The 19,546-nt window shown below is 42.9% G+C and overlaps 1 protein-coding gene across 2 annotated transcripts; it reads left to right on the top strand.

The window, feature by feature from the left end:
* Positions 1-623: 623 nt before the first annotated feature.
* Positions 624-18,935, top strand: ccdc120a (coiled-coil domain containing 120a). 2 transcript variants are annotated; one of them, XM_026333652.2, is made up of 11 exons: positions 624-1,013; positions 10,493-10,659; positions 10,920-11,034; positions 11,120-11,247; positions 11,464-11,577; positions 11,938-12,079; positions 12,340-12,396; positions 13,858-13,912; positions 14,071-14,840; positions 15,444-15,714; positions 15,791-18,935. In XM_026333652.2, exons 2-11 carry the CDS (start codon positions 10,612-10,614, stop codon positions 15,894-15,896), a joined length of 1,806 nt encoding a protein of 601 aa, XP_026189437.1. In that variant the 5' UTR covers positions 624-1,013; positions 10,493-10,611; the 3' UTR covers positions 15,897-18,935. The 2 variants fall into 2 exon arrangements, with proteins under 2 accessions (XP_026189437.1, XP_026189436.1); XM_026333651.1 differs by lacking the exon at positions 624-1,013 and adding an exon at positions 7,566-7,741.
* The last annotated feature ends 611 nt before the right edge of the window (positions 18,936-19,546 follow it).

The following is a 19,546-nucleotide window of genomic DNA, read 5'->3' as shown; positions in this document are numbered from 1 at the left end:
ACAACTTTGTGATTATAGAAAATCCTCCTCCAGCAAGATTCACGTTGTAAACTCAGGTGTCACTTTACTAGGAACCTCTGTGTCAGACTGAGTCAGTTTATTAGGGGCCCCTGTGTCAGACTATCGGTTTAGTCAAGAACAGCAACTTCCTTGGCCTCACAGAAATGTAGTGAGCACTATCAGCTCCGCGCAAAATACAGAAACCTCAGATTTCATAATTAGACCTTTATTTGTACTGGGGACGTGTATACTGCACATATTGGCCAGCAGGAGGATTATTTCCCAGTTTAGCCCTTTAGATCTGTTGCAGAAACTCACAGTTGAACAAAAACTTTTTTTTTTTATTCATTCACGACAAACACCTGAAAATCAGACAGCTTGTGTTTTTATCCTGATCCTGGTCTATAGCTGTGATCAGCAAACCAACATGTAGTGTTCACCACAGATCTCTTTTTTTCTCCAGGTTTGTCACATTTCTGTGAAACTTATTGTCGATGGTTCGATCAGATCGCATCGATCTGTCTCCACGCTGACAGTCTATGAGCGCGCACGAATGAGGGCGTGAACGTGTGCGTGGCCGCGGCATGGTGTGTGGTGAACGAGCCTCGAGGTGCTGATGGAGCTTCATTCAGAGTCGGTGAGGAGGAGGATGAAGACTGACCCCTCATCCGATCGCATCATCGATCCGCGGTGATCGATTAGCGGCTGCAGCCGCGCCGATCAGGTCTTTGGTTCCGGGCGCGTAGCGGCTGCACGAGGCGACAATCAGCGTCATCAATCAATCATTCAATCAATCATCAATCGCACCTCGTGTCTGTCAGAGCTCCAGCCGCGGTTGGAGACAATCAGCTGATCTGCGGGTCTGGATTTTGCGGATCTGGACTCTGTGCTGGACTCTGGATGATGTGACGGAGGAGCCGCAGGTGCGGTTCTTGCCGGAGGTACGGAGTAAGCTGAGGAAACGTGTGGGTGATCCAGGTCGGACATCTGACTCCCGCCAAGACCGCAAACAGGTCAGTGGTCTCCCGCACTGAGGAGCCCGCAGGCCAGATTCCATTTAAAATGTGAGCATTTAAAGGTTCGTCGGCAGTTTTGCACAGCAAGGAGAACAAAAGCGTCTTTAAGTCACATCAGCGTCTGTTCCGCTCAGGCCAGGACGAAAACACCAACACGTCGGTAAAAGGTGAAAATCTGGGTTCGCTGACACCATGGCTGCTGGGATGAGGCCGGATGTGGGGCGGCATGAGCCAGGTCAGGTCTGACCGGAGTTTGGTGAATTTTACTCCTGTTGCGCTTGATCCAGCAGTTTCATCAGCTTGTTGCTGTTGTTGTTTATACTGCTGTTGTTGTTGACGTTGTTGGTGATGCAGTTTCTGTTGATTTTTTTACTGTTGGTGGTCTAGTTGCTGTTGTTGGTATTGTTGGTGGTCTTGTTGCTGTTGTTATTGTTGGTGGTGGTGGTCTTGCTGCTGTTGGTATTGTTGGTGGTCTTGTTGCTGTTGCTGCTTTTGTTACTGTTGCTGTTGGTGGTCTTGTTTCTGTTGGTGTTATTGTTGCTGTTGGTGGTCTTGTTGCTCTTGTTGCTGTTGGTGTTGGTGGTGGTCTTGTTGTTGGTCTTGCTGTTGTCGCTGTCCATAGTGACGTGTTCTTCTGTCCTACCGCACAAACAATGTTTTCATCAGTGAAATAAACTGGGAGACACTAAGATTTTTAATAGCATTCATCTAAAGAAGACCATGTGACACGACTGAAACCTCAGAACATTGATTAACTGGAGATCATTGTGAAATAGCTTTGTATGAGACTCATGATTCAGAGAAATATTTCACAGTAAAGAGGTTTGGCTTTTATTTATTCTTATTTCACAATAAATAAAAACACAATATGTGTCTCAGCCAATCACAGGGCAGACCTGGGTCACATGACTCTGCTGATTAATATTTGATCATTGCTGCAGGTTTTTGACTTCATCCTGCAGAAAATACAAACACTAACTTCTTTATTCAGGTCAGTGACAGTGAAACATATTTTATTGATCAGTGTTTCAGATTAATTTAATCTCTCAGGACATTTTTCACAATCACTTTTATTCTTCAAAAAAACAGAAACAAATTCACATCTGCACACTATCCTCATTAATACTACATCAGTATTATTAGTACTGTAAAATGTACTGCAAGTACTGTACATGAAGTAAAGCTCTGCTCAGAGCCCTAAGGCTCAGACATGTTTGCGTGTGTGTGTGAGAGAGAAATGGAGTAGATGTAAATTCTAAATATTCAAGCAAAGTACATGAACTTGTGTAAAAGTACTTGGTTACTGGCAGATGCTTTTGTGGTGCATTCAGGACTGATTTAGTGAACAGTGTGTTTAAGAAGATTAATGTAATCTCAAAGGATTTTCTCACATTAACTGATGCTGAGATTCAGATGTGATGAAGATGAGCCTGACACTCCCTCCTCCTCCTTATATGTGAACAGAGGTGGTCCAGGTCTCTGGCCCCTGACCTCTAACTTTGATGTGTTGTGCTGATACTGGTGTTGTCTTGAGTTGTGAATTGTCTTGTTTTTAGCCTTGACTGGCACAGTAGGATAGTAATACTAGTAACAGTAGTGGTTGTAATCCTATAGTGTAACAGTACTGTATCAGCACTAACAGTTAATGAGTCCCGTTACAACAACAGTTACTGATTTAATTGTGTGAACATGTAAATGGTGTTTAGCAGCTGGTTGTAATTTGATTTTGCTTTTCTCCAGCAAACTGCCTATGATAGAGCTTCACATTCTGTTGTTTCTACACTGTGAAATTCAAGTTCTGATTGTCTTCATCCCCATGGCAGCAGCTGCTGAGGCTCATGGGTACTGCATTTTTTTTTTTAGACACAAAAACAGTGTGAATAATGCAGACTGGAGGTCCCATGATATAATCTAATATTTATTTTTATAAATAAAAATAAATTTCTAATATTTATTTTTATATTCATATATTCATATTCATCGCATAAACAAGATCATGTTTTCATTAACTACTTTTTACGAATGAACAAACATCAGAGTCCTCAGAAACAAAAAAAACAAAAACAGTGACGTTGGGTCGATGTCCACTGTCACAAACATGAATATTATGTTACAGTATTTTAAATACACATTAAGAAATGTGTAGTCAACGTCATTTTCACCAAACTGCAGTACTACATTCTGTAGGTACCAGTACTTACATAAATATCTGACATGGGTCCCATTTAATTTCCCCTTGGGGATTAATAAAGTACTTCTTCTTCTTCTTCTTAAAACTAGTAGGAACCAGTGGGTGTTTCACTGGGACAGTGAAAAGAGACAGTGAATACCAGGCTGTTATTGTTTATTTACTTACTGATAACCAAGGTCTTTGATCTGTTGCTTGCCTTTAAATACTACAGTACCCATGAGGCTCAGCAGCTGTTTCTATGGAGATGTCTTCAGCCACAGCAGTGTCATCACATTTCCATGAACAGCTGCTGATTTGATTCAGATGTGATTTAAATGTGTGAATTTGTGACAAATGTCACAGAACTCCATCTCTGAATTTGCCTTTGGTCGCACAGCAACAGCGTCTGAAACTGTGCGATTGGACAGCTCGCCCAAAAGTGCTCGCTGGGAGTTGTAGTCGTGTTCTGAAGTAGTTCAGGACACAGACTGTGACCTCTGCCTGTTTCTGATCTGGTGGTTGTATATGTGACTCCGCCCACTCGCCTGTAGTATCAGTGATGTTACTGTATGTCACCTGAACGCCGTGTTCATGTGTGTATGTGTGTGTGTGAGAGAGAGACAGTACTGTAACACACACAGAGCGCCCTGGGGGTTGAAAGGTTATTGGTTGACTGGCTGCAGCTCTCGGCCAATCAGCTCTGAGTATTGAGAGTTGGGATTTTCCACATTGTTGCCATGCGGAGAATCTGCTGCCTGACCTACATTCATCCTCCACATACTCGTCTGTACTGCTATCTTTGTGAGGACCAAGTCCCCACCCATCCCCATCACATCTAAACCTGAATCCAAACCCGAACCTGGTCCTATCAGATTAAGAATCAGAAGTAAATACCCTTGTGGGAAGTTGCTATATCACTGTGCTCTGTTCCATGTGTATAAAATGTGAAATTATTATAAAAAAGAAAATGATAAAAAATGCACCATGCATCTTCAAAAACTAAAAAACATACCCTCTCAAAAATAGACACTATTTAAAATTTACATGATATGTACAGATTGAAATTATGTACAGGATCAATCAATAGATGTACTGATTCGAAGAGTTTGATGGCCACCTGGCAGGAATGATTTTCTTTGAAGCTCAGTGGTGCATCGTGGGGGAATGAGTCTCTGGCTAAATGTGTTTCTGTGGGTGAGCATGGTGTGAAGAGTATTGTCTTTATCTTGGACAACATTCTACTCTATGACACTGCTGTCAGAGACTCCAGCCCTGGCCTTATGGCCGAGCTTACTGAGTCTGTGGGCATCCTTCACCTTCACTGATGCATCCAACTACTGCAGAGTCAGTAAACTTGTGAAGGTGGCAGGCCTCCTGCAATAGCTGGAGTCTGTCGGGTGGAGGGTGAAGAGAAATGGAGGGAGGACAGTCCCCTGCAAAGCCCAGTGTTGCTGATCACTCTGCTCAACATACAGTGCTGCAGGTGACTGTGGATGGCAGTCAGGCAATCAACAATTCAGGACACAAAGGGGGGCATCAACCTGGACTGCTGTCAGTTTCTCACCCAGGGGAACCAGCCTGCTGGTGCTGACCCCACTGGAGGAGACAAAAAACATGATCCTCACAGTTCTTGCTGGTGTAGATATGATTGAGCAGATGATGGCGTTGTCAACCCCCAGTTAGGGTTGGGTGGCAAACTGCAGGGGGTCCAATCATGGACCACATATTCACAAACATAGAATAGACCAGGGTAGGTGTGTGTTTGATGTGTTTTCTCTGGAGAGTTCTTGTGTGTGTGTGTGTGTGTGTGTAGTTCTTTTATCTATATGAGGACCGGGTCCAGCTGCAGGACTTGCTTATTTTTAAGGTTCAGTTTTATTGAACAGGATTCAGGAGCTGCAGCAGCTCCACAGTCATAAGATGGTACTACCAGAAAATTCTTGATTATGAAAAGCACATGACAGACAACAAAAGCTCCTGATGAAGTCCCTGAGATCTCAGATAAAGGATAAATGAGAATAAAACTATGAAGTACCGTGTTTAAAGGAAGATAGAGTCAGATTAGCTAACAGTTACTCTGTTGAAGTTATTTATCTTGTACATTTTATTAATCCACCAGGGTTTAGTTAAGGGTTGAGTTACAGGATCTCTATTTACCTGACAAATGCAGAAAAACATAAATGATAACTTTCAGATTTGAGGATTTGTCACCTGGTTTTCAGGTTACAGTCTGGATCTGGTTCTGGTTCAGGGTCCTCACAAAGACTGAAGTACAGTGGTGTGTGATGAGGATGAGTAAGAGATGAAAATCCAAATTTATGAGATTTAATATTGAGTTTTGACCTCCATGTTTAAATCTGTTTTCATCCCATAATCCCCCAGCTCATTTTTCTCTCTTTAAATTTCAGTTTGTTTTATTGACAGTCAGTAAAGATGTGTGTTATGTTCAGAAAGTGATTCAGGTTTAATATAATAATAATTGTGACTTATTATGGACAGGTTTATAAACAGATTTTAACAGATTCTACAGAATACAGTGTTTCTACAGAAGCAGAGTTAGAAGATCTTTGACTGTTTCTAGTCTGAGTCCCAACCACAGTGACTGAGATTACAGAGGCAGCTCCCCTCTATGTTTAATGAATAATCTCTCATTCTGAATTAAAAGCCAGATCTGATTGGTCAGTTTGTCTGATGCTGGTTTCCCATGGACCAGTTTAATCACAGGGACACACACTAAGTTCCCGGAGTTGTGTGAATACAGAACCTGGTTTGGATTATTAGTCTGTGCCGTAGACCTCCATCGTTGTCCAAAAACTTAAAAACACAGCAGGGAGCCACACCGCTGCACTGGCTCACATGGTTTTCCTCACCAAAAATGGAAACCTGTCTTTTTCCAAAAACCTGCTCCAGATGCTGCTGTGCAGTTGACATTTCACCTGTACAAGCTCCAGTGATGGATGCATGGATGTATTTTTTGCCCAGGATTTTTTTTTGTCAGGCAACATCGAGCCTGCCCTGCCTCGTCATCTTTTTAGCAACTTGATGCAGATGTGGTCACACCATTCAGTGGTAGTATTTACAGTTATGGTGGGTAAAAATAAATCTCACACATAAGCACTGATCTTTTCCCAACACCAGATGTTGTTTGTGAGGAATACAAATGATGAGAATTTTTTTCATACGTCTGACTTCAGTGTGGCCCCTCCCCCAACCTCCACCCCAAACTCCACTTGGATTTCTTCATCGATAATTCAGATAGCTTTTTACAGTTTCTCTCAACCCAAGGAATCGAGTAAAGCCCCCAACAGTCTAAAAAGTTGAATTATTATATACAAATAATAATATCCAAATAATTGTACTTAGACCCAGTCCAGTCTTATGGATTTAACCCAAACACTTGGAGCATTAGGAACTTTAGAGACTGGGTTTTCCTGATGTCGCTGGTCTTTGGAGGTGAACTGAGTGGTTTCCCACAGTTCCTAGTTCTTTGATGCTGTGCTGATGCCTGAGCTGTTGAAACACACAGAAGAGGGCACCTTTTGTTCTGCTAATGTTGGAGGCTGTTAACAGGAAGGACGGTATAACAGTCAAGATACCAAAATATAACTTCTGCTGTATTTTCAGTTTAAAAGACCAGAAGCTCTGTAACGTCTTGATAGAGTCAGGCAATATCCTCGTGGGAGAGGCTTAATCTAGCTGCTGCAGATGATCTCACCTTTTCAAAGTAAAAGTACACGAATACTCATATTTAAACAGTGAAGTGAATAAATCAGAAATGTCCAATCTGAAGCCCTTCACTTGTTGTTGTGTAAGACATAAATAAATTAGAGTTTTATCAAGTGTGAATGACATTATACTGATAGAGTGGTATGGTCCACAGTCCAAACACATGCAAGTTAGATTGGTTGGTGACTCTAAATTGCCTGTAGATGTGAAAGTGAGTTTGTGTCAGCCCTGTGATAGACTGCTGATCTGTCCAGGGCCTGCCTCTCACCCACTGCATGCTGGGATTGGATCCAGGCCGCCGTGAACATGGATTGGACTAAGTGAATGGATGATTTTCTTTAAGCCTGCCATTAAAGTGTGGTAACAAGCCTGCACCATCGACATTCATGTTCCAAAGAAAAACAAATTAGTTAATTAAAAAGAAGAAAAAAACTGAAGAAACTGTCAGATATTTTTACTTTTTATTGATTCTTCTGCAAAACCCTAGAAAACCTGTTAGTTTGACACTGCTTCATAATTTCAGTGACCTTCGGGACAAACTGTAGATTTTACAGTGTCTTTTATTTTGTAGAAGTAGGAGGGAGGTTCCTGTAGGACTGCCAGCTGTTTTATTGTGTAGAGCGGAAAAGGCAGGTGAGTGCAGGTGACTTGATTGCACGCAGAGACTCACCGGAGAAAAACCAGAATTTAACTGAGCCGCCGGTCTCGTCTGAAGTTCAGTGTGGGTGCGTGTTTCACCGGGCGTTGTTCGGTTCGTGTCCAGGTTAAGAGTCTCCTGAGGCGGGCAAAGGTGTGCGAGAATGCGGACACGATGCTTCGGACCCTCCAGGTATTTAAACTGGCGTCTAACGTGCAAAGCGCTTCGATTCTGCCTCGGTGTGCCTGTATTTGTGTCCCAGTTTCACCAGTAACAGTAGCTAAACCAGTAACGGACCGGTGCCGAGGCGCTGCGGCCTCAACGAGAAACTACCACGTTTGTTTGTTTTTGTTTGTTGTGGAGCGAAACAGTTTCCAGTTCGGTTTTTGTGGCGAAATTTACCTTATAACTGTACTAACAATGTTTTATAACCTGTAATGTATGACGGTAGTTTATAACAATACTTTATAGCAGTACTGCATGACAGTACTTTGTAACTGTAGTTTATGACAGTACTTTTGTGACTGTACTCTATAACTTGTACATTTAAAACTTTATAACTACTTCATGACATTACTTTATAAATGTACTTTTTAACAATAATATATAGCAGTACTTTATAACGCTACTTTTTAACCTGACCTGCTGCTGCAATTTGGAGTTTTTCACAAACACTTGAGTGCAAGGAAAGTAACCCAGGTGCATTTGGTCATTTGTTGCATGTTTCGATCTGGGCATGATGGAGTCAGAAAGTGGTGAACTTTGCAGTATTTTTTGTAGTTTTGCTACTGTTCTTAAAAATATGTGGGTCGTTGTTTATCTGATGCAGGGACCAGCATGGGGCTAAACCTCTGTCTTCTTCATGAGGGTGGGGGCGGGCGTGGGCAGTCAGGGGTGATGTTTGTCTGGGACAGGGACACAAAGTCCCTGGATGAGTCCACACTCAGGAGCAGCTCTGTGACTTCAGGTTTGTGGCGATTCAACTTTTGCAGTGTGGCATCTTTGTCACATTGGCCAATCACATTCCTGGAGGACATTTCAGCTGTTTGCCTCGAGATCGCTGATAACATGTGTGTGTGAGAACATTCTGGATTTCACCCCCGCCCCACCACCATCACCCCCGCCCCACCACCATCACCCCCCTGTGGTGTCGGCCCTGCTGTCTGAACACACTCCCCTCATTCACATGGATGAGCTTTCACACTGAAGGTGAAGGTGTGTGGAGTTCGGTTGCCTCATGTTGGTTCTGTCACACCTCAACACAGTGACATCTTCACTACTCTGTTACGCTGTTATCATCATGTGATCTTTAAAGGACTGTGGTCACGTGTGTAAGCTCACGGTTACCTGTCTGATAAGCTTCAGGTGAGCCCTTCAGACCAACCATGTAGTGATCCTCTCACTTTACGATATTGCACATGTTTACATTTGACTGATCTCCACCTGGATCCAGAACCCAGAGAGGTTCTGTTCACAGCCCTGCATGAGGATTTGAGAAACTGGGGTCAGGAAATGATTAGTATTTTGGCTTATCTAGAAAATAACAATCATAGAAATACTTGCAGATGAATTTTCTGCTCAACCCCACAGCGCTGTGTCGTCAACAGCTCAGTCAGAACTGAAGTTTCTGTAACTCTTGCAACACTTTGCAAAGCCAAATGCTCCAAATCCTCCTGATTTAACCCTCACTCTCATTTCCTTTCTCTTCAATGCTCATTTCCTTCTTCCTGTTTCCTGTTGGGCTCACTTCCTGTTCTCAGGGCCGTTCAGTGCTGTGTCCTCCTGCAGTCGGAGGACACAGCATCCTGCGGTTTATATTGTTCACATTTCCTTCACTGTGGAATTAAAAGTGCGCTGATGTAGTTTGTGTTTCTGTTGAATTGAAGTACATCATGTGATGTAGAGTGACATCAGAACCTGAGCGCGAGACCTGCAGTGGTTTAGTGACGGGTTCATGCTTGTTCAGACACTGAAGGTCTGAGAGCAGATATGTGTGTCTAAGAAACAGCCACAGTCTGGAGGGAAACACTTAGAATCCCACAGCTAGCTTAACATTAGTTCTCACTGTGCTTTCTAGCCTACAATATATTTACTCTTATTGCCAATATTGTACCTGGGGAGCTGCTGTAATCTATGGTCCAGATAGCATGGGTTGGCTGACCAGAAACTGTCTTGAGGTCTGGTGGTTTTGGCATACAGTGTTCTATGGCACCATCCAGAGAGGAGGAGTCAAACAGTCTATGAACAGGATGTAAGTGGTCTGCAGAAACCTGCTCTGCCCATGAGGTGTACAGTGCCTTGATGGAGTGCAGGTAGGCACCGATGATTCTTTCTGCAACACAACTGTGGTGTTTAGATGCCTCACCAAAGACAAAGCGATGGACAATCAGAACAAATTTGATGGTTGCCCTCTAGAACTGTACCAGCAGCTCCTGGGACAGGCTGGACTTCCTGAGCTGATGCAGGAAGAAAATCCTTTGCTGGGCCTTCTTGATGATGGTGCTGGTGTTGGGTGATTACTTCAGGTCAAAATGACCATTGTGTCATCTGGGAACTTCAGGCTTTTAAGAGAGGAGTCCCTTGAGGTGCAACTAATATACCCTAAAACCAAAAGAGAATAGAAAAAAAAATCTGTATCAAAAGAAATAAAAAAATCTAAGAATAAAAATACGCAGACTTTTTCATAAATGACAGCAGTTGCTACCTGGAGTGACCAACTATGCTACTTGTGCTATCAGCACTGAATCAGGTTTGTTTATGCATCCATGACTTCACATCAGCTGTTTTTCCTTTAGTATCTAGAGCCAAACAAAACTGTCAGAATGTGACTAATGTCTTTTGTTTGAACAATATTCAGTTTCCTGCAATAGACTGAGAGTTTTTTACGTTTGTACTGATAAATGGTCCTCACCCCCACCTTTTCTGTTACTTTTATTTTCTCAGGTCAGCAGCTCTGAAGACAGTTTAACTCCCCCTACTGGTCAGTGGAGGAACTAGCTGCACCAACAGGTAAACAGTAACCAGTTAGGAACCGGTCCAGTGGTTGCTTGTGAGATTGTTGGATGGCCTCAGGCATCAACTACTGGAGCTCATATGAACCCAGTTACAAGGTGAGTACCAACTACTCTGAGACTGATTGACCAGTTGATTGATTGATTGATTGATTGACCGATCAGCATCGGTATATAAGACAGGAAAGAGAAGAGGTGAACGAGTCAGCACTGGCCTTAACATTTGCTCAAAAGGGAAGAAAACAGCTATGTGACCAAAATTAAGTCACTGCAACATGTAAAATATATTTGGTAGCACATATGTTGTTTTAAGTGAGGTCTGTTCGGTTGTGTGATTAACACTCTTCTTTCCTGTGCAGGTGAGTGAGTGTGTGTGGGGAGGAGAGCAAGAGTTCAGCAGTGAGGAGGGTGGAGGAGGGGTCACATGGGAAACATCTGTCATGGAGGTCAAAGGTCATCTCATCTCAGCACCAGGTGAGAGCATCCATGGATGACATGTTGATCTGAGGTCTGTTTTACAATGACTGTGTGTTACCTTGTGTATTACCATTGTGTGCAGATCCCCTCACCTGTCCAGACAGGAAGCAGAGGGAGCGTATAGCAGAGCTCCAGGTGAGGAGGCGGAGCCTGCAGTCACTGCTGAACATGCGATTGGCTGAGCTGAGACACATCTGTCTGCAGGAAGCGGTGAGTGATATCATAAACCCCTCCCACAACAGGATGTCCAGCACTAGCTGATGATAGTTCTTAATCCATCTAGATCCATCTGGTTCTGGTCCTTGTGGACTCACTTTTAATAGTTTTATTTGGGAGGGTCATAGGCCTAATTTGTTTTGACAACGTGTTAAACAACTGTAATGTGGTGTAATATAAACCGGCTTTTCCTGTGTTGTCATTGGTCAGGAGCTGACAGGTGTGATGCCCAGGGACTTCCCCCTGGAGGTTGGGGAGAAACTTCCCTGTGTCAGGAGGAGGGCGGGGGTCTCCCGCCAAGGAAACAGGCAGTGTAGAGCAGAGGTAGGGAGCTGTTTAATATTCTGTAGTTGGTTGTGATGTGATCTGGATCAGGAGGTTCTGGTCTCTTTGTGTGTGTTCATGCTCTTACCTGCATGAGCCTCAATTCTGACAGTGTTTAAGTTCAAGCAAAATCTTTTCTTTTTAGCTCTGCATATGACATCTGAAAGTGTTTAATCTGCACTCATTCTCCTTTAATTTAAAGTAAATGTTTTAATCTTTTTAAAATCTATATTTTACTCATTCATTTTAGTTCTGCCAATGTACTTTTCATTTTTCTTTTGTTTCTGTAAATTACTTTGAATTACTCTTGTGTATGAATTGTACTATGCAAATAAATTTGCCTTGCCTGTGTGTGTGTAGGATGAAGACTCCCAGCGCTCTAAGCCGAAGAAAACTTTATTCAGTGGAGGTCTGAGGAAACACAGCGACTCTGAACACAACACACATACTCAGACACACACACACCATGGCAAGTGGACTGTACACCGAGGCTGTCACACAGGTAACACACACACACAGGTAACACCCCGCCCCCTTATCACCCCTTATCATCTTGCACACTTTGCTGTCGCTCATGAACATTTTTAAAATCAAGCAAGTCATAAACATTTAAATGATTATAAAAAAACTTTTAATTTGTTGGGCAGATTAAAGTCGAACTGACCAGTCAAAGAGACTGTGTTTCAGGAAAATGAGGAAAACCTCCTTCTTCCTGCTTTTATCCTGAAACTGGCTCTGTGTGTGTTTGTTGTGTATTTGCAGACGACACAGTGAGGTCAGAGAGCAGTTCGACATCAGACTCAACAGGACACGACAATGGTAAGACACACACAATGCTCTTTTGTCTACTCAAAACCTTTGCCCTAACTCCAACCTAAGCCTGGTTCTGAACCCTCAAACAACCCTTTCAATGTGTGTAGACCAAACATGTCCTTATAATGAGAAATGTCCTCACAATGATAGAAATGTGCTCACACTGGGTAATTTAATTTCTTAGTAAGTACATAATTAGGCTCAAGCAGATCCCCATAACCTTAAGTAGGAATAAGCAGGTATAGATAATGGATGGATGGGTATTGACGATGGATGGATGAATATATACATAGTTAAATAAAAAACACTTCAGTCACTGTTCCTCAAAGGGAAACTGCAGCTTATTCCAACCCTGTTTTTATCTTGGTGCTTTTATGAAATATTTTTTAAAATGCCACACTCACCAAATTAACATCTCACAGATATAAACACGTAAATGCTGCATGAGCCGCTGCTCCATCACTCTAATACTTCATCAAGTGCGCCATGTTGGACAGGCACATATGAAGTGCAGGAGGTCTGTCCATAGACGCTATCACCAGGCGCTATCACCAGGCGCTATCACCAGGCGCTATGGCGCTATCACCAGATGCTGTCACCGGACGCTATCACCAGACGCTATCACCAGACGCTCTCAACAGACTCTTTCATCAGACGCTATCAACAGATGCTGTCACCATACGCATACGCTGCCACCAGATGCTACCACCAGACACTACCACCAGATGCTATCAACAGACTCTTTCACCAGACACTATTAACAGACATTCTCAACAAACTTTCACCAGACCTAACAGACACTATCAAGTCTTTCACCCGATGCTATCACCAGACACTATCAACACTCTTTCACCAGACATTATTAACAGATGCTCTCAACAAACTTTAACCAGACCTATCAACAGTCTTTCACCAGATGCTATCACCAGATGCTATCACCAGATGCTATCACCAGATGCTATCACCAGATGCTATCAACAGACACTATCAACAGACTCTTTCACCAGACCTATTAACAGATGCTATCAATAGATGCTATCACCAGACGTTATGAACAGGCGCTGTCACCAGACGTTATGAACAGACGTTATGAACAGACGTTACGAACAGACTTTAAGAACAGACGTTATGAACAGACGCTATGGATGAAATTGGACTTGTCCTTAAGTCCTGGCGTCCCCTCAGGTCATCAGACACACCATGTGTTTCAGAATGTACCAGCAATAAGAATAAGCCCTGCAGAATCATGTTCTTTTTTTGAAACATATATAAATTTTTTTAATAGCTCATTAACATTTGTTCAGTAGCATTTTCCAAACATGAAATAAATGGAAATTTTATTAGGATTCAACCAAACAGAAATATAATCCAGTATCTCTAATCTGATGTAATAGAGTCTGTGTATTTGTCTGTTATTTATTTGAATGCCTGATGATGTTCAAGATTGCCCTCTGCTGGTCTTTGCAGGCTCTCCGGTGGAGGTTTTCTACCAGAACAAAACCAGGAACTCACTGCACAACAGGTATGAGCACACACATGCTGAGGACTCTATGACTTTAACTCCATTTAATATTCTCATGGGGTCATGTGACCTGCAGGTGTGAAATCAGGATGAGATCAAATTTGGATTCAGGTGTTTTTTAGCCTTTCCTCTTCTCACCTGTCATCCTCCTCTTGCAGGTGTAACCCTTCAGAGACTCTTCAGACCCACAAGGCCCTCCCCCTTCCTCCACCCCCTCACTCTCAGGACTCCTCTTCCTCCTCCTCTGGCCCTTCTGATCCAGGACCAGCGGGAGAGGGGGTGGTCAGGGTCAGCACAGCTTGTTGCAGTAATGGCTCCAACAACCTTCTGGAACACATCACTCCCCCAGGGGAAGATGCGGGGCCACAGCAGGGGGGACTGTGGGTAAACGGTGTGCTGGGGTGCAGAGTAATGAATGCTGCAGAAACATTCAGAAGCTCTGAGACACTAATGGATAGACGTACCAGGATAAATAATGGACCCAGCAAGGCTGGAGGTAGGGGAGGAGGGGCAGGCCAAGGAAGAAGAGGAGGGGGGTACAGTGAGGTCCTGCTGGACTATGTATGGGGGAAGCAGCAGCAGCAGCAGCTGCAGCGACAGAAGTCCCAGCCCACCAACAGGCAGCCAATCACATCACAGCACCTGCTCTACAATGGCTATTCCTCCCAGCAGCCACCTGGAGCCCCACCCACCTACCGCAGTCACCATGACAACCAGTGCCGAGTCAAAGTGACCCGCACCAAATCCTGTGGCCCCTTCCTCCCTGTACAGCAGAATCAGTCTGACACCCATAATCCACCTCTATCTGCCATCCAGCCTGACCCCCACCCCCACCTGTTGCCGCCCCGACCACCACAGTTGCCCCCCAGCACTGACGCCCAGCTGGAAGAGGCCACCCGGAGCCTCCACAAGGCCCTCGCCCTGGAAGGTTAGTAACTTCACTTCCTGTCATATCATAATGCTCTAGGTGACAGCAGCAAAACAATAGGTTTCTTATTAAAGTAGTCCACTGTTAAACTAGTCCACCATAGAACTGGTCTCCCATTAAACTAGTGTGTTGGAAAACTAGTCTGCCAGCAACAGCAAGTCCTGGAGTATGTTGAGTGAGACCACAGGGTGTTTACTCAGATTCAGTCAGGTCTGGATCTGGATCTCATAAGAACTTCCCATCCACAGTTGATTGGAGTTTTTGTTTCCAATGAATACAAATGAGAACAAAACTGCTACATTGTAGGTTAGAGATTATGGACATGCTGCCATGACAAGTCCTACGAGACTTTGAGAAAGCCAACAGATTTGGGATCATGTCAGAGTCTATTGCGGTCCTCCACTTATGATGATTATGTGACTATGTCTCTTCAGAGCCAGAATTAGGCACGAGAGGTACTCATAGGCCCACTTGATTCTTCTTGGTCCTCAGTAGGGCCAGGTCCAGATCACATTAAATCTGAATCAAAATAGATGTCCAGATCCAATAAATTCACCTGTGGTCAGAGAAGGTCAAACTAAATCTTTGATGTGTGATTGACAGGTTTGAGGGACTGGTACCTGAGGAACACGATAGGCTCCACCCACCAAAACCAGTCCAATGTAAAGGTCACCACAGGATCTAACACTAAGGTCAATGGAGGGGTCAATGGCCAGGTTAGTGAGGGCGGAGCTTTGCAGCGTAGACGGACGACTCACGGTGTCATCCAACAGTCAGCCTATCAGACGGAAACAAGTCATCATCATGCCCCATTGCGACAGAAACAGACACTGCCACACTCAGCCACATTCCACGGACACCCGCTGCATGGCAGGTAAGGTCAGCTCACCTGTACAGGGGCTATAAGAACATTTGTACAGTCCTGTACCTGATATCTCTCTCTTTCTCAGGTCTGTGGATAGCTCGCTCTACCATGACTCCTTCCCTCCACAGAAACAGGAAATTCCTCTCAGAGACTTAACAATGGACCAACCATCACCTGGGACCCTGGTATGACTTGCTGGCCAATCAGGACACTGAGACAGAAAAATGGACCAATTCCAGGCTGGCCTCCTGGGTTCAACACCCTGCAGGACTGTATGCCCAGGTGACTGGGCAATCAAACACACCTGTTCATGCGTGGAGATCCCCGTCCTGGTGCAGGAAGGTTCTCTGGACCAGGTTGAGCTTAGCTTTGGTGAACTGGTCATTCTATCAGGGATGCAGTGATCATTACGGACTTGCTAAAGTGTGAGCCATTTTCACACCCAAACAGTTACTGGCTCAAGCTGCAGGGTCCTGCTGGGCCTGGACTGTTTTTCTACCACAACAATCTCGTCTTCAATCGGACTCTGCTCAGACAATCAGGACATGTCAGAGTTTTTAGAAAAATAATACTTTTGATAAACAGAATGAAGATGAAGATGTTTAGCTCGCTGACATCACCAGCTCAGTCCAACCAACCAGCAGTTTCTTTTTTTTAAACTGATTGAATCAGATGATCTGTTCTCAGGTGAGTCAATTAGAAACCAGCAGCTGAAGTTCTCCAGGAGTACTCAGACTCAGCATCTCTGCACTGAAAGTGAATCGGCTGCTGCAGGTGGGTCTGATCCTATTGTCAGTAGAGACTGAACCAAAAACCTGGACTTGGTTTAGCATCAGAGCCTTGTTTTGTAAACTGTATAGGAACAAACTACAAACAAGAACCACACAAACTTATTTATTCAGGAGTCTCACAAGTCACCAGAGACTCAACCTTTTTCACAAGTGCTGCATTTCAGTATAGTTCTGAGGTATTTGTACATTACTTGAGTATTTCCATGTAGTGCTACTTCATCCTTGGACTTCACTACATGTCAGAGCCAAACCTTTGTACCTGTTTTGGTACTTTTTCCTGCTCTACATTTATCAGATCACTTTAGTTCCTTTTCAGAATCAGAAGAATCAAACAAAATACAGTCTAATCATCAAACTGTATTGATCTGCGGTGGGAAATTACCAAACTACCCAGCAATAGGGAAACTATTTTAATAAGCTCCACAATTCTGCAGCTTGTGCAATTCTGCAGTGCTTTTACCTTTCATAAGTTTGGTTGATGCTAACTTCAGGTCCAGGTCTTCAGTCTCTCTGCTGAAGCCAGAAACCAGATCCAGTCTGAGAGCAATAAGAGGATCTCTGTATTTCAGCTCTTTCAGGATAAAAAAAGTCATTGCAGTGACAATCAGACAATATTAATTGTGTTGACTGATTATTTTGTGATTGATTTATTAATCAGTTGAACTGGTTTGCTTTTGTACTGAGCTCCAGTGAACCTTTTATGAATTCAGCCTTTCAAAACGGCTGCATTTAGTGTTTTGTGGAGGAAAATCTCTGCAAAATATTTCTTCTTTCCTCTCCTGAGTTTTTATGAGTTTTGGATTTTTGTTTCTTTGGCATCGGAAGGATGAACCAAAAAAATCTCCATCTTTTAAGTATTTTCTGTTCTGGGTCCAGTCTTAAAATCAGGTTGTTCAGTATCACAAAAACCAGTCGGACCTCCAGCTCCCTCCAAATGAAGCCACAGTCACATGACACATCAATCATATCCAAACATCTGGAGAACAGCCTCTGCCACACGTGCAGGATACATCTGATCATGTTTGTATGATCTCTGCTCTGATTCCACTCCCCCAGCTTCTCTATGCTCACAGCAATCTCTGAAGCTGGATTTTGGAAAAAGACGGGCCTCCCATTGTTGGTGAGGAAGAACCATGTGAGCCAGTGCAGCGGTGTAGCTCCCTGCTGTGTTTTTAATAGTTTTTAGACAACAATAGACGTATACAGCACAGACCAATAAGCTAAACCAGTTTCTGGATTCACACACATTAGCTGAGTACACTGACTGATCACTGTGCAGCATCAGAACAGGTTTTCCTTTCTGTGTGTGATTCAGAAACAGAAATAAGAGCAATGCATAAAACAAAGTAAATCCCTATCCCATTACTACACTGAAAACATGTCAAGTGCTGTTGTACTATTTATTTTTAATTCAGGAATTTCACTTGTAACAGGATTTTACACTGTGGTATTTCTACCGTTACTGCAGTACTGCAGAGTACTTTTTCCACCTCTGACATAACAGGGACACAGTGACACACAATGGATTAATTAATGTTTCACATGATTTCACATGGTTACATGTCACCTGTCTCGTTGTTTACTGAAGTTCTGATTTCAGTTCTGACACCTGATGTCATGTTACTGTGGCTTCAGTCCCAGCATGCACCTCTTATAACTCTGGTCTCACACCAAAGCGGAACAGACATCAGGACGAAACTCAAATAGAAATAGAATTTAAAAATATATGTGCAAATATATGTATGAATTGTTTTTTAACAGTGTGGAAACTCTTTGGTGGATGATGCCAAGAAACACTGTTCAGGATGAATACTGCAATATTCTGATACTCTTATGAGTATAGTGGAGTACAAATATTCAGGGCAGTCGTCAGTATTGTAGACATACTGGGATTAGGGGAACTTTAACAGTCACCAATCAAACCCTGTGCAATTTTCTTACTATTTAAAAAAAGGTATGTTCATGTAACAGTTCAATTATATTTTGAGCTTTACGAGTATGTCACAGCCTGTATGAGCTTCATCTGCTGAAGAATGCCACTTTTTTTTAATTTTCATTCAGTCACTTTAAATTCATTCTGAAACCATCGGTCATCAGGTATGTGTCAGAGAATATATCCTTCCCTAAAGACATGTTAAACCCCCAATACCCACAAATACCACAAAAGATAGTGCATAGTACTACTAGGACAGTGAAGTTCCAGTAGTAGGTCTTGATACAGTAATCTGGTATACCAGTATTAATTCTGAGGACCTGGTGATGATGTTGGGTGTCCCCCTTCAGGTCCAAGACCAGCTGTTGTGTCAGTGTGATGTCATGGCGTTGATGCGTTCAGGTACACTCAGTACAGTTGGTGTTTTTTTATTTCTTCTGCTGTACAGTCTGAATTTTCTGTAAAAATCATTTTCTATCTTTTTGATGTTTTTTGTCATTTGTACTTTTTCACTCTAAACTATTTCTGCTGTTTCATGTTGAGAAAAGGAAAAAAATCCTGTAAATAAATCATTCAGGCTGTAAAATACTGTTTTATAAAAAAAAAATTAAAAAAAAAGATTTCTCTTTACTGCTTTCTTTGTGCCTGTAATTAAATCAGTACTTAGTGTTTTAATACTGATTCTTCTCAGTTTGGTGGACACTGACCTACAGAGGAAGGAGGATATGTCATTCAACATCAATTTATTGAGCTTGTCTTTTTAATTTGGTTTATTTTTAAATGAAATCAGTATTTCTACTTAGGCACCATGGAGCTCCCTTCCACTTTTTATTGTAATTAATTTCAATTTATTTTATTTGTATAGCGCCAAATCACAATACAATCATCTCAAGGCACTTTATGAATGTTTACTCTAGCTTCTCTACTCTTAAAATGGGCACATCATAAACTGTTAGGGGCCATAACAACCGTGATAAGAGACCAAACTGCAGGTACCAGAGTTTGAGTTTGCCTAGAAGGTCTGATACCTCTATTCTCTTAATACCATCAATCGCCTGCTGCCTCGGTCCCTGCAACTGCTCTTTTTTATTCAAAGCTGTATAAACTTTTGACTGAT

This window comes from Mastacembelus armatus, chromosome 7, assembly GCF_900324485.2.
Source record: "Mastacembelus armatus chromosome 7, fMasArm1.2, whole genome shotgun sequence".
NCBI classification, from domain to species: Eukaryota; Metazoa; Chordata; class Actinopteri; order Synbranchiformes; family Mastacembelidae; genus Mastacembelus; species Mastacembelus armatus.
This window is presented reverse-complemented; position numbering and strand designations above follow the sequence as displayed.

Coding starts and splice junctions, on each gene's coding strand:
- ccdc120a (XM_026333652.2), top strand. CDS start 10,612: ATGGCCTCAGGCATCAACTACTGGAGCTCATATGAACCCAGTTACAAG. Junction 11,035..11,119: donor TCATCTCATCTCAGCACCAG/GTGAGAGCATCC, acceptor CATTGTGTGCAG/ATCCCCTCACCTGTCCAGAC. Junction 12,397..13,857: donor CTCAACAGGACACGACAATG/GTAAGACACACA, acceptor TGGTCTTTGCAG/GCTCTCCGGTGGAGGTTTTC.